This window comes from Condylura cristata, unplaced genomic scaffold (assembly GCF_000260355.1).
Source record: "Condylura cristata isolate star-nosed mole 26May11 unplaced genomic scaffold, ConCri1.0 scaffold00024, whole genome shotgun sequence".
Lineage (NCBI taxonomy): Eukaryota > Metazoa > Chordata > Mammalia > Eulipotyphla > Talpidae > Condylura > Condylura cristata.
The window spans coordinates 30,753,706-30,764,718 of NW_004567125.1; the positions used below are offsets into that span (position 1 = coordinate 30,753,706).

At 51.8% G+C, this 11,013-nt stretch overlaps 1 protein-coding gene across 1 annotated transcript in view; it reads right to left on the reverse strand.

The window, feature by feature from the left end:
• Positions 1-431: 431 nt before the first annotated feature.
• The window catches only part of FAM129C (family with sequence similarity 129, member C), a 15,959-nt gene continuing 5,377 nt past the window's right edge, over positions 432-11,013 (reverse strand). Inside the window, exons 4-14 of the mRNA XM_012728929.1 lie at positions 8,723-8,890; positions 8,141-8,256; positions 7,949-8,053; positions 7,583-7,745; positions 6,810-7,000; positions 5,840-5,998; positions 4,864-4,980; positions 4,678-4,785; positions 3,151-3,262; positions 1,902-1,985; positions 432-529 (exon numbers count right to left, since the gene is read on the reverse strand). Of these exons, the coding sequence (XP_012584383.1) occupies positions 501-529; positions 1,902-1,985; positions 3,151-3,262; positions 4,678-4,785; positions 4,864-4,980; positions 5,840-5,998; positions 6,810-7,000; positions 7,583-7,745; positions 7,949-8,053; positions 8,141-8,256; positions 8,723-8,890 (1,352 nt within the window). The 3' untranslated portion in view covers positions 432-500. The remainder of the gene's footprint in view (positions 530-1,901; positions 1,986-3,150; positions 3,263-4,677; positions 4,786-4,863; positions 4,981-5,839; positions 5,999-6,809; positions 7,001-7,582; positions 7,746-7,948; positions 8,054-8,140; positions 8,257-8,722; positions 8,891-11,013) is intronic.

Sequence of the window (11,013 nt, forward strand, 5' to 3'; positions counted from 1 at the left end):
TACACAAAAGTTGCACAGTAAACTGAGAAAATCAAATCTGAAACTTGTATAACAAAGTGTTACTCTCCTTAATATGCAGAGTTTGAGCCCTCCCTGGTGGCTCAGTCGGTTAAAGCCACTTCAGCATAAGTTCAAGCCCCAGAGACCTCTCCTGACCCGCCCGCTGCTCCCTTCAGCAGCGTACTTTGTCAATATGCCTGTTCTGCTCCCCCCTGTGTCTCTGGTGAATCCTCTCACTGCCCCTGCATCTCTGGCCTGTAACCCAGTTCTGTACACATAAATAAATAAATCTTCAAAAAATATATGCAAAGCTACTACAGATCAATAAACCAGGTACAGGTTTATGTCCCTTGAAATGCTACATGCTTTGATTCAGAAACTATGCTAGTAGCCATTTATCCAATGGGAATGAGGATGGGTGTAGGCAAAGATTCTGTTCCAGAACATCCTTTTAGAGGCAGTAGTCAGAGTGGCTGGACCTTGGCGCTAGAGTCTGGCTGTCAATCCTCTTTAGTATCAGTTTCCTCATCTGTAACACAGAGTGGCAACAAATCAAGTGCATCAAATGTTGTCACATAGTAAATGCTCACTAAATGCAAGACTTAATAAAAACATAATAGAAATATATGAGCACCTAAAAGTCAGAACCAGGGGAAGAACATTCACAGAGATGGAAGGTGTTTCCTAAACACAGGGAAAAGTGTTTGACTTCATTTCCAACAATATGTACTCATTAAGAAGGTTTTATACACAGCAGGTCTAAAGAATTCCTGGGAGGCAGCAGCCCACCACACTAGTGAGGGGCACAGGACCACTGGTGGAAAGTGCTCTGGAGCCCCCTGCTGAAATGACAATCCCTGAGATTTGACAATGGAGGATTTACCAACAGAGACCAGCACCTGCATGAAAAGCAAACATGAGGGGATTCCCCATGGCTTTAACTTTAGTGCAAGAGACTGGCTCAGTTCCGGTAAAGTGGAGTAAGGGACCCATTCACAGCCCTTCATTCCCAAAGACAAATCCCCAGATAATCTGACCCTGCAAGTATTTCGACTTGTAATCTTGCATTTCTAAACATGTGGTCTTCATTCACACCAGTGGGTGTCGATGTTCATCAGTTTATGGGTAGCGGTTACCTTCCGGGACCTCCAAAGCAGCTGGGAGGTGTACTTGTTAGCTGCTGTTTCATAACAACTTACCCCACAAGCTAGCACCAGAAAATGTCACCTGCTTTTTATGTGAGTTTCTGTGAGCAAAGAGTGTGGGATTCGCTTACCTAGGAGGGCTCCTGAGGCTGTCACAGCAGCGATCCCCAGGGGGCTGAGCTGGGCTCAGTGCCAGAGCCCCCGCACCTGCCCTGGCTTCTGACCATCCAGACCAGAGGCATTCTGCCCTCTGCCTTGCCAAGCCAGGTGCTTTCTGCCCCATTTCAAGGCAGTGCCATGCGAGAACCCCATTGTGCTGGCCAGAGCGTAGGAGCCTGCCCTGCTGACATGTCCCCTGCTCCTTTAGGCACCGGCTCGTGGCCTGTGGTCAGAGGCCAGGTCGTGCAGGCCTGAGCTTGGCTCCCCGCCCCACCTTGGAGAGCACCTGCACCTGGTGAAACCTAGGCTAATCTTACCACAGTCTTCCCTTCTGGTGCTGGAACCAGAGCTATTAGGAGAGACCCCATTGAGCCCTGACAAGAGGAGATGGGACACAAATCCATGGGCATGTCAGAGCTTGGTCTTGGAAGTCCCCCATTGCTCTTGTTCACCATCAGTTCGGTGAACCCATCGGGAGGCAAGGCACATGCTGTTGCACCCATGAACCCACGCTCATGACCATCCTGTGCACCATCAGCGGGGTCCACCACTTCACAGAATTATCTGCCATGACCCAAGAGGCGGTGAGACCCTCACCTGCTTGCATGTGGTCCCATTGGGCCTCAAAACTGCCATCCAGTGCAGAGGATACATCAGTGGGTCCCAGCGCCATTTTCAATTCTAAAACAAGATAAACCCACTTGTGGAAAACCCACCATCAAAGGCTTCCATCCAGTCTCCCAGAGAGGTCACATGAGCACAGGAGACAGAGAAAACACCTCAACCCCAAAGTGCCTCACATGACATCTATCCATGCCTATGCCTGGGCAGATGTCGCTAGCTGAGCCCCACACCTCCCCTGAGCCTCGCTGCCAGCCTTGGTGCCATGCACAGTGCTTTAAGCAAGTCACAGTCAACTCAGGATGAAACTCTCTGAGGACAAGCTCTCTGCAGTTAACTGGTTCTGAGTTTTTCCCCAACCAGAGAATAAGCAGTTTGCATTCAAATGATCCCCACCTTTGGGAACTTGATTTTTATTTGACCCCTGGTAGACCAAGGACACAGCCTCGCCCTTACTTCCTGGCTTCCCTCATCTCCAGCTGCTCCTATCTCCTTCTTTGAGTGCTTCAAATACAGGCTCTTCAGGAGCTTCTTACCCCCACACCACCCACAGGGCCCATCTACTCAGTGAGAAACAGGTCAACATGTCAATACCTCAGCTCCTGCCTCATGTTCATGGCTGGTCTCCATCCTCTGCTGTCACTCACGCTCAAGTGACCCTTTGCCCCCAGAAGCATGCCCTCAACCTCCTTCCTTGTTTCCAACCTGGGCATTATCGCCCACTGCTCATACACCCTCCATGGCTCCCTACTGCCTGCCCAGTAAAGTCTGATCTCCTCGGCTTGCTCCAGACCCTGCACGTATGCCCCACTAGTCTCTAGCTTCTCTTTCTTCTGCTTTGGAAGGAAGAAGAAGAAATATTTTGGGAGCTGTTTCCCACCCCCAGAAGTCCTGAGAGGTCTACCCCAAATTTAAGAATTCTTGGGTCCTCAATGCCAGCCCCAAGGGAACAAAAAAGGGAGTGGCTTTTTAGGGTCTGTTCCCATTCTTTAAATTCTGCCTTCCTCCTCTTATCTACATGCCGCAAGCCCTGTTCCAATCCCTCCTCTTTCAAGTAGCTTCTGTCACTGCCCCTCTCAGCTTGCCCACCCAAGACCCCCTCTGATCTTGATCCTGGTCAAAATGCTAATGTTCAGGGGATGCACGAGATGGGGACCCAGGTAGAACTCAGGGTATGCAGCCAGGGGTCACCGCCTTCCTCGAGTCATGGGGAGGTAGGGCCCACCTTGATTGATCCTCTTCAACAGGACCTCACAGACAAGGTCCTCATAGATGCCCTCCGTTGTCAGGGCTGGGCTGCCCACAGCAAGGATGTCCCCCTCAAATGCTGGCAGCTCCTGGAAAGAAGTAGGTGCTGGGCTGGGCCAGAAGGATTGGGAGGTGGGTTTGAGCCCCATTTCCAACCTTAGCTATCTGGTGAGGCTTGGGACTCAGTTTCCCCCTCTTTGAAATGGACTTGTCGGGTCTGAAGGATGTCACTATTGAGGAGAATCACTACACGACTTCCAGTGCCTTGACAAAACCTCAGATGTAGGGCTCTGGCCAAGCACCTGTGATGTCAGGCTGTTGGAACATTCACTGTGTCTCTGAGGCTACAGCTTGCTGTAAGTTTGCAGCAGCGGAATCAAGAAAGAAGACATACACAGATTTCTGTAGAAATTATAATGCCATGAAAGATTTTGAGAAGACGAGGAAGGCTATCATCTTCCAAAGTGCAAAGTGATTTTGGAATGTAAAGAATTTTTCAGGTTGACTTTCATGGAAGTTTGTCACTGGACTGTGTTCCCCTGAACTATGAAACATGAATAACTTCTCTTCATAAACAATTTTTCGAAGTTAATTATAGGGTCTCCTGGTGGCACAAGGGATTAAGTCTCAGCCCTATGAAGCTAGCTGTAGCCACTGCAGCACAAATTCAATCCCTGGCCAGAGAGCTGACCCACATGGTACGGCAGACCTCTCCTGTCTCTCCCACTGCTCGCACCAGCAGTGTACAATCGATCTGCCTGTTCTGCTCCCCACTCTGTTCTGGTGAATCCTCTCACATAGCCCTTCACACCTCTGGCCTGTACCCCAGTTCTTATATGCATAAGTAAATAAAATATTTTTAAAATTTAATTATATTATAACTTAATCTATTTTTAAAACAGACTTTTTGACCCTATAGTGGGATTGATGTAATAGTACACATCACAAAAATTGGGCATGTATCTCCACTGGGACACCCCACCTTAGCTACTTCCTCTAAAAGATCTGGTTAACACCAAAGATAAACTCCCAGGCTCTGTGTGACCAGGCTCCCGTGACCTCCCCTCATCATCTCCCCAGCCCTTCACTCACTAAGCCCAGCACCTACTTGCCTCCTTACTGTCCCTTCAACATACCAGCACAGTTCTAAGTGCTACCACAGGGCCTTTGCACATATTGCCTGGGCCTCTCCCCAGGCATGGCTCATATCTCTATGCGTTGCTTCTCAGGTGTTATCTTCTCAGGGAGAGCTTCCTGATCACCTGGCACCTCCCTTCCCTCCACACTCACATGCACACACACTCATCTGCCTCCCCATCTTCCAACTCCATGTCTTTCATGATATGAGGTACATGGGTCTCTAGCCCTGCTCTCAAATGGCAACACTGGACACTGTCATGGGAGATGCAGCGGGCAGTGGGAGCCCAAAGGAACCCTGGGCTGTCCAGTGTATAGATACTCGGGTGCTCTCTAGGGCTTGTCTGTGGGTCCCCCATGAACTCACCCCTTTGCATCGTGGCTCCAGCTGGCTCAGTGCAAAAGGAAGGAAGATACAGAGCAGCTGCTCGCGGATGAACCTCCTCTGCGCTGCACAGCTGTCTGACTGGAACTTCTGAAGGACACAGCAATGGCTGATCCAGCAACAGTCTGCGCATAGGGACCCATGTCATGCCCACCCCACAGTGCTCACCTTCAGCACACGCCCTCGGACTTTCTCCAGCTGCTGGACAGCCTGGTGGCAGTCCAAGGTTGGGGTTAGACACTGGTCTGCCAACTGCAGGAAGGTAGCCACGGAGTCAGCCATGAGCTATGGGAAGAGGCGCCATGATGAGCCTGGGGATCCATGCCCTGGCCCTGTGAGCCCCCAGCCTGCTCGCCAGCCACTCCCCCCAACCTCCTCCTTGTCTTAAGAAATAGCACCCCCTTCCACCAGGATCTGGGGACCATGCAATCAATAGAGACCTACGTGCAAAATGCAAATGTCCTTTCCCTTCTGCCAGGAAGCCCAGACAGGGGAGTGGAGAGCTGGTAGCTTGCAGCTCTTCAACCCAGTAATATACACACTGTCAGGCAGCACGGGGTCATCTCAGCCCATCGTATTAATGACCAGGTCCCCTGGTCTTCAAAACACACCCCATTTCTCTTCCTTGAACAAACTGGCTCAGGCCTCTCTACCTCTTCCACTTCTGTCCCCCAGGCACAAAGGGTTTCCTAATCCCTGAATCTGCTCACACACCTGACAGGACTCCCCATAGTCTTCAGGACAGGTCCCAGCCTCTGAGCCCCACACTAGAGGTCCTAACTCATCTACTCACCCATAACTGGCACATCACCCACCTTCCCGCCCTCCCTTGAAATCAACAACCCAGTGTCTCTAAATTACTTTATTTTCTACAAATGTTGACAAGTTCTCTCACCTCCCCCGACCCAAAACACACCCACCCCACTCCCGTTCCTCCCCCGCTGCCCCAGTTTGAAAGTCCTCTCCTCTAGAAGCCCTCCTGAAGCTGGACTAGGCCACTCCTTGGGGCACACTGCACCTCCCCACACATGGGACTAGGAGCCCAGCAAGAGGAGTCAAGTGTTCCTGTCCCCCGCCAAGCATTCACGAGGCACCTAATCAGTGGAGTCCCCTGAGCTCCTCCCAGCCTCCCACTCACCCTCACCTGCTGCACTAGATCCTGGAGGCCAAACACCAGGCTCTGCATCCCCAAGAAGCCAAATGGGGCCGTCAGTTGCTCCAGGCACCGCTGGTCTTGCTCAGCTTCCAGATAGCAGGTCTGCATCAGCTCTGGGTCCCACGGCATCTCCCCAAATGAGTAAACCTGTGCCCCAAAGGCAGTTCGATGAGAAAAACACCATCAGCTGTTGGGAAACCCCTCAGAGGGTCAGAGCCCTCAGCGCCTATTGAGTGAAAGAGAAACACCAATAGGAAGAGTTGTCACCAAAAAGTTCACAATAAAACAGTATGTTGGTATAGGCATAAAATGGTAAAACCTGGAAAATGTTTGAAAAAGGCAGTGCTGGAATGACTGGAGGAAATGGGCATTCCTGACCCTTGTCACTCCTTTGCCAGCCTTTGATAGCCTCTCTGTGCTGCCCTGGGCTGCACCAATGGAGTGATCCGATTCAAATTTTATCTTCAGGGAGCTCAGAGAAATGTTGGGGCAGACAGACTACAGGCAAACAGCCAGGTGTTGTGTAAACACTGCTGTGGGGACAGACAGCTGCAGATGCAAGGAGAGACCAGGGAAAGTTATAGAAGAGGTGATTATGACGTGAGGCTTAAAGAGTTGAACGTTCCCTGGCAGGTGTTGGAGCTCATTGAATATCAGAAGAACTGAGCTGGCCTGCATGGAGCAGAATTCTCTGTTTCAGAGGACAGGGTGGCCTATGGCCAAAGAGGGGGACGCAAGGGGCACAGTTTGGTGAAAAGTGACTCTGGACTGATGTTGCTGAAATGCTCCTGTCATCCTATTCCCCTCCCCTCACGCTTTAAACAGTGCCTCAGTGACCAAGGTATGGTCGACCAAAGCAACCTAGAAAGTTTTTCTAAGAAGAAAGAGGCAAATTTCACACACCTGCTCACCACCCACCAGCCCGACGACCCCTGCCCGCCCGCCCGAGGGAGCTCACCTCCTTGCGCAGGCGAGCACCCGAGGGGCTTCTACGCAGGTAGCGAGACAGGCGGTCCATGCCCTGCACCAGGAGGGTGTGCAGAGCCGCGAGTGCGGCTTCGACGGTGCTCAGCAGCTTACGCGTGACCCGGGGCAGCTGGGCATCCACCTTCCTACGCAGACAGGACTCGAGAGGGCCCTGCACCTCGTCTGGGAGTGGAAGACACTGTCTGGATCTCGCAAGCGAGAGGGGAGGGAGCGGGTGGCCCTGGGCCCATCAGGGTGAACTGAACGGAAATGCAGACTCAGAGCACCTTCTTCTATCCCATTTTACTGAATCCTGAGAAAACTGAGGTTTGTGGTGAGGAGGGGACCGGCCCAAATGCGCACGTGGTAGAGGCGGAGTCGGGACTCGACCCCCAGTCTCTGTTGTTCCTGAGTGGAGAGCCACTTCTGAGGTCTGACCCAGAGCCGCCGAGTCCAGCCAGTCACTGCTATACTTGGACCCCTCCCCACTGGGTCTCAGTGGCTCTCCCTGGTCTGACCCCTCCCAGCACTTAACTCTGCGCCTCCACGAACACGAACACGCAAGCGGCACCGCAAGCCACGCACACTCCCTCGTTTAGGCCCGCCCACCATGCCCCGCCCTTTCCTTTCCACAGCTCCGCCTCCTCTAAGATTTCTTGTTCTAGAATCTCGGCCCCACCCTTAAGTCTCTTTTCCTTCCTTCTCTCAGGCTACTGGCTCTGCCCCTGCATGTCCAGGCCCGGCCTGTGCTCCAGCTGGCCTCACCCTGCAGCCTCCTAACCGCACACTCCCGCAGCTGCAGGATTTGGTCCATATCCGTGCGGATAGTCCTCTCCAGGGCCGCGAGCAGATCGTCCTTTTCCGGCTGGAAGGCGCGCAGCCCCGCCGAGGCTCTTGCCAAGACGGCAGCGTGGACAGTGTCCAGGAGCTGCTCAGACCGGCCAAGGGGGCCAAGGGAGACCACACGGGCCAGAGGAGCGGGAGACAGCCAAGATGGGGTGCAGAGGGGGAGGGACAGAGGTGCAGAGAGAAGGTGGACAGTTTAGGGGCAGTCATGAGGAGATATCCATCCAGCCCAGACCCCTAACCCCACAACTGTTCCTGACTCCCTCTGAGACCCCGTAACTATACCTGTGTCCAGGCCCAGGCCCGGGTGCGACAAGCTCCTCGCAAGCCAGGCAGGGTCTGGGCTCTCAGTGTTGCCATCAACTCTCTCATCAGCACCGTGGTCAGCACCTACGGGAGAGGGGGTTGCAGTGTGCCCTGGCCTAGCGGCCAAGATGGGCCTTAGGGGTCCCGGGGATGACTTAGAGAAGCACTGACCTCCGCATCAGAGCCAAGGGTCATGTCATGGTCCCCAAAGTGGCCTTGGTGCTGTCGGTAGATCCGTACAGTGTCCAGGAAGGCCCGTGCAGCAGGGGCTTGGCTTCTCTGCAGGACTGAAGGGCAGCTACTCAGTTCCTGCCCACTATTCCCCTTCTTACGCATATGCCTGGCTCCCCAACACCTGAGGAAGAAGTCCTCTATCTTCCTATTAGGTACCAAAACATTCGACTCTATCACTTTTGCAAAAGCAGTGACTTCCTCAAGGAAAATACCCCAAGACCATCAACATTTGTGCAGTCAACAACCTGCCCAACCGCATGTGTCTGTCCTGTGTCCTTCCTCCTTTTCAGACTTCAGCTTCCATATCCTGTCTGCCTCTCTTATCCCAGGCTAATCTCCCACAGGGCCCCTTGTTTTCCCATCATAGGCCTGGGCACACATAACTACTTGTTATCGCCTCTCAAATCCTTGTCATAGACAAGAATAGTGAATCACCCAGAGGATGCACGGCCAGCAGGGGCTGAGACATTTGACCCCAGGCCCCAAGGCTCACCACTTCTAACCTTTCACGGAACCCACCTGTTCCACGAAGCCGGATGCCCCCCTGTAGTGCGAGCCTCCAAGCATGCTGTGCCTCCCCTGTGGCTGCAGAGAAACAGAGGTGCTGGCGGAAAGGATGATGCAGGAACAGGGGAAAGCTAACAGGCATTTCTAGAAGAGCGTCAGGGTCTTCCGGTGTGTGGCCTCCTGAAAGCAGACAAAGGAGGCTGCTTTTTCAGTCATTCATTCACTCTACAGCAATCAGCCATTCACCAGGAGCAAATCCCCATGAAATGCTTAGAGGAGGTCCTGGTGGTTGCTCAGCAAGCATGAGTCACAGTTATGAGTCACATTGCTCCACCCAGTTCACCCCCAGGTGTGGTGAGGTGGATCAAGGAGGCATGTCTAGGGCAGACACCAGCAAACTGATTGCACAGTCCTTTCCTGGCTTTTTCATCCTCCTAAATTCAGTGCCCTTGGCAATCACTTTCAGTCTGTCTAAACTGACATGTAATCAAACCCATGAGGATGCTGGAGTCAGCCTCAGATTTTAACCCAGCCAAACTATTTTCTATTTCTACACCTAGGACACAGTATTTTCATCTTTGAACCTGGGTTTTCCTATCTGTAAGATAGGCTTAAAAGTGATACTAACCACCTAGACCCTTGAGAGTGACTTTATTTTTGGTGGATGTATTTTAGGTAACCTAAGTCCCCAACATTTTGTTCTGACTTACAAAGTGACACATGCAGAGATTCCCTGGTGGCTCAGGGGTTAAAGACACTCTAGCTACTGCAGCTTAAGTTTGATCCCCTCCACCCACCCTCCAGAGAGTGACCCACATGGCACAGCAGACCTCTCCTGTCTCATCCGCTGCTCCCCTCAGCAGTGTATTTCAGTACATCTGCCTGTTCTGCTCCCCAGTCTGTCTCTGGTGAATCACCCACCCTTCACCTCTAGCCTGTACCCCAGTCCTTGTATGCATAAATAAATAAATTTTACAAAAAAAAAAAACAACAACAAAGTGACACATACAGATTGCTGTAAAGTGTAATAATTTAGGAGGTGAAGTTCCTGTCAGCCCAGATCTTTTTTTTTTTAAAGATTTCTTTATTTATACATATAGAACTGGAGTACAGACCAGAAGTGTGGTGATGATAGGATTCATCAGAGTCAGAGTGGGGAACAGGACAGATCTACTGAAATACACAGCTGAGAGGAGCAGTGGGTGGGGCAGTAGAGGTCTGTTGGGTGTATGGTGGGTATATGGGTCACCTCCTTGGCTGGGATCAAACTCATGCTGCAGTGCCTGCGGCTAGCTTCATAGTGCTGCGTTTTAACCCTCGTGCCTCCAGGGAAGGCCCCTCAGCCCAGATCTTATGTTCATCCCCCAAAGATAATGATAACTGTTAACAGTTTAGGGGGCATTGGTTAGATATTAAATTCTGTGCAAAGCCTATTGGGTACATTTTTTTATGGGTGCATTTTTAAAAATCAAATGTCATTTTTTGCTCTGTAATTGCTCATTTTTGCTTACTCTATGCATCCAGGACACCTTTAGGACTGCAGTTTTCTTTTCTAAGGGTCAGCCACAATTTATTTAATCAATCCCAAAGGATGTATCTGGGTGGATTCTTAATATTGCTAAAAAGCATCACCATTCTGGCCCTCCCTGGTGGCGCAGCGGGTTAAAGCACAGCCCTGAGAAGCTAAAGCCGCTTCCGCATGAGTTCGATTCCCACCTGCCCCGGAGGTGACCACATGGCAAGGCAGACCTCTCCTGACCCGCCCGCTGCTCCCCTCAGCAGTGTACTTCGTCGATCTGCCTGTTCTGCTCCCCACTCTGTCTCTGGTGAAGCCTCTCACCGCCCCTGCGCCTTTGGCCTGTACCCCAGTTCTGTATGCACAAATAAATCTTTAAAAAAAAAAAAAAGCATCACCATTCTGCAGACTGTACTTGTGGCGGTATTTGGCAGTAGGGAGGCTCCACCAAGAAGAGGGTAGAGCAGACTGGGCACCTTACTGGCTGACAGTCCCCAGCATCAGTGTCCTCACTGTAAAATACGAGGTGACCTGCTGGGCATATTCAGTGAAACGATGCAGCCAAGCTTGCTGCTTCTTACCTTATATTTATGCAGTGAGAAGGGGGAGAGAAGGGTAGGAGGGAGAAGCCAAGGGCAGGAGAAAGGGACAGGAGGGAGAGTGAAGAGGGAGGAGGAAAAGATGGAGGGGGGGGGAGGGAAGAGGAAGGAAGAGGAGGAAAAGAACACTGGTAGAGAGTTGGGACGAATGATTCACCCTGCAGCCTGTCTGTGTGATTTTCTGCAAC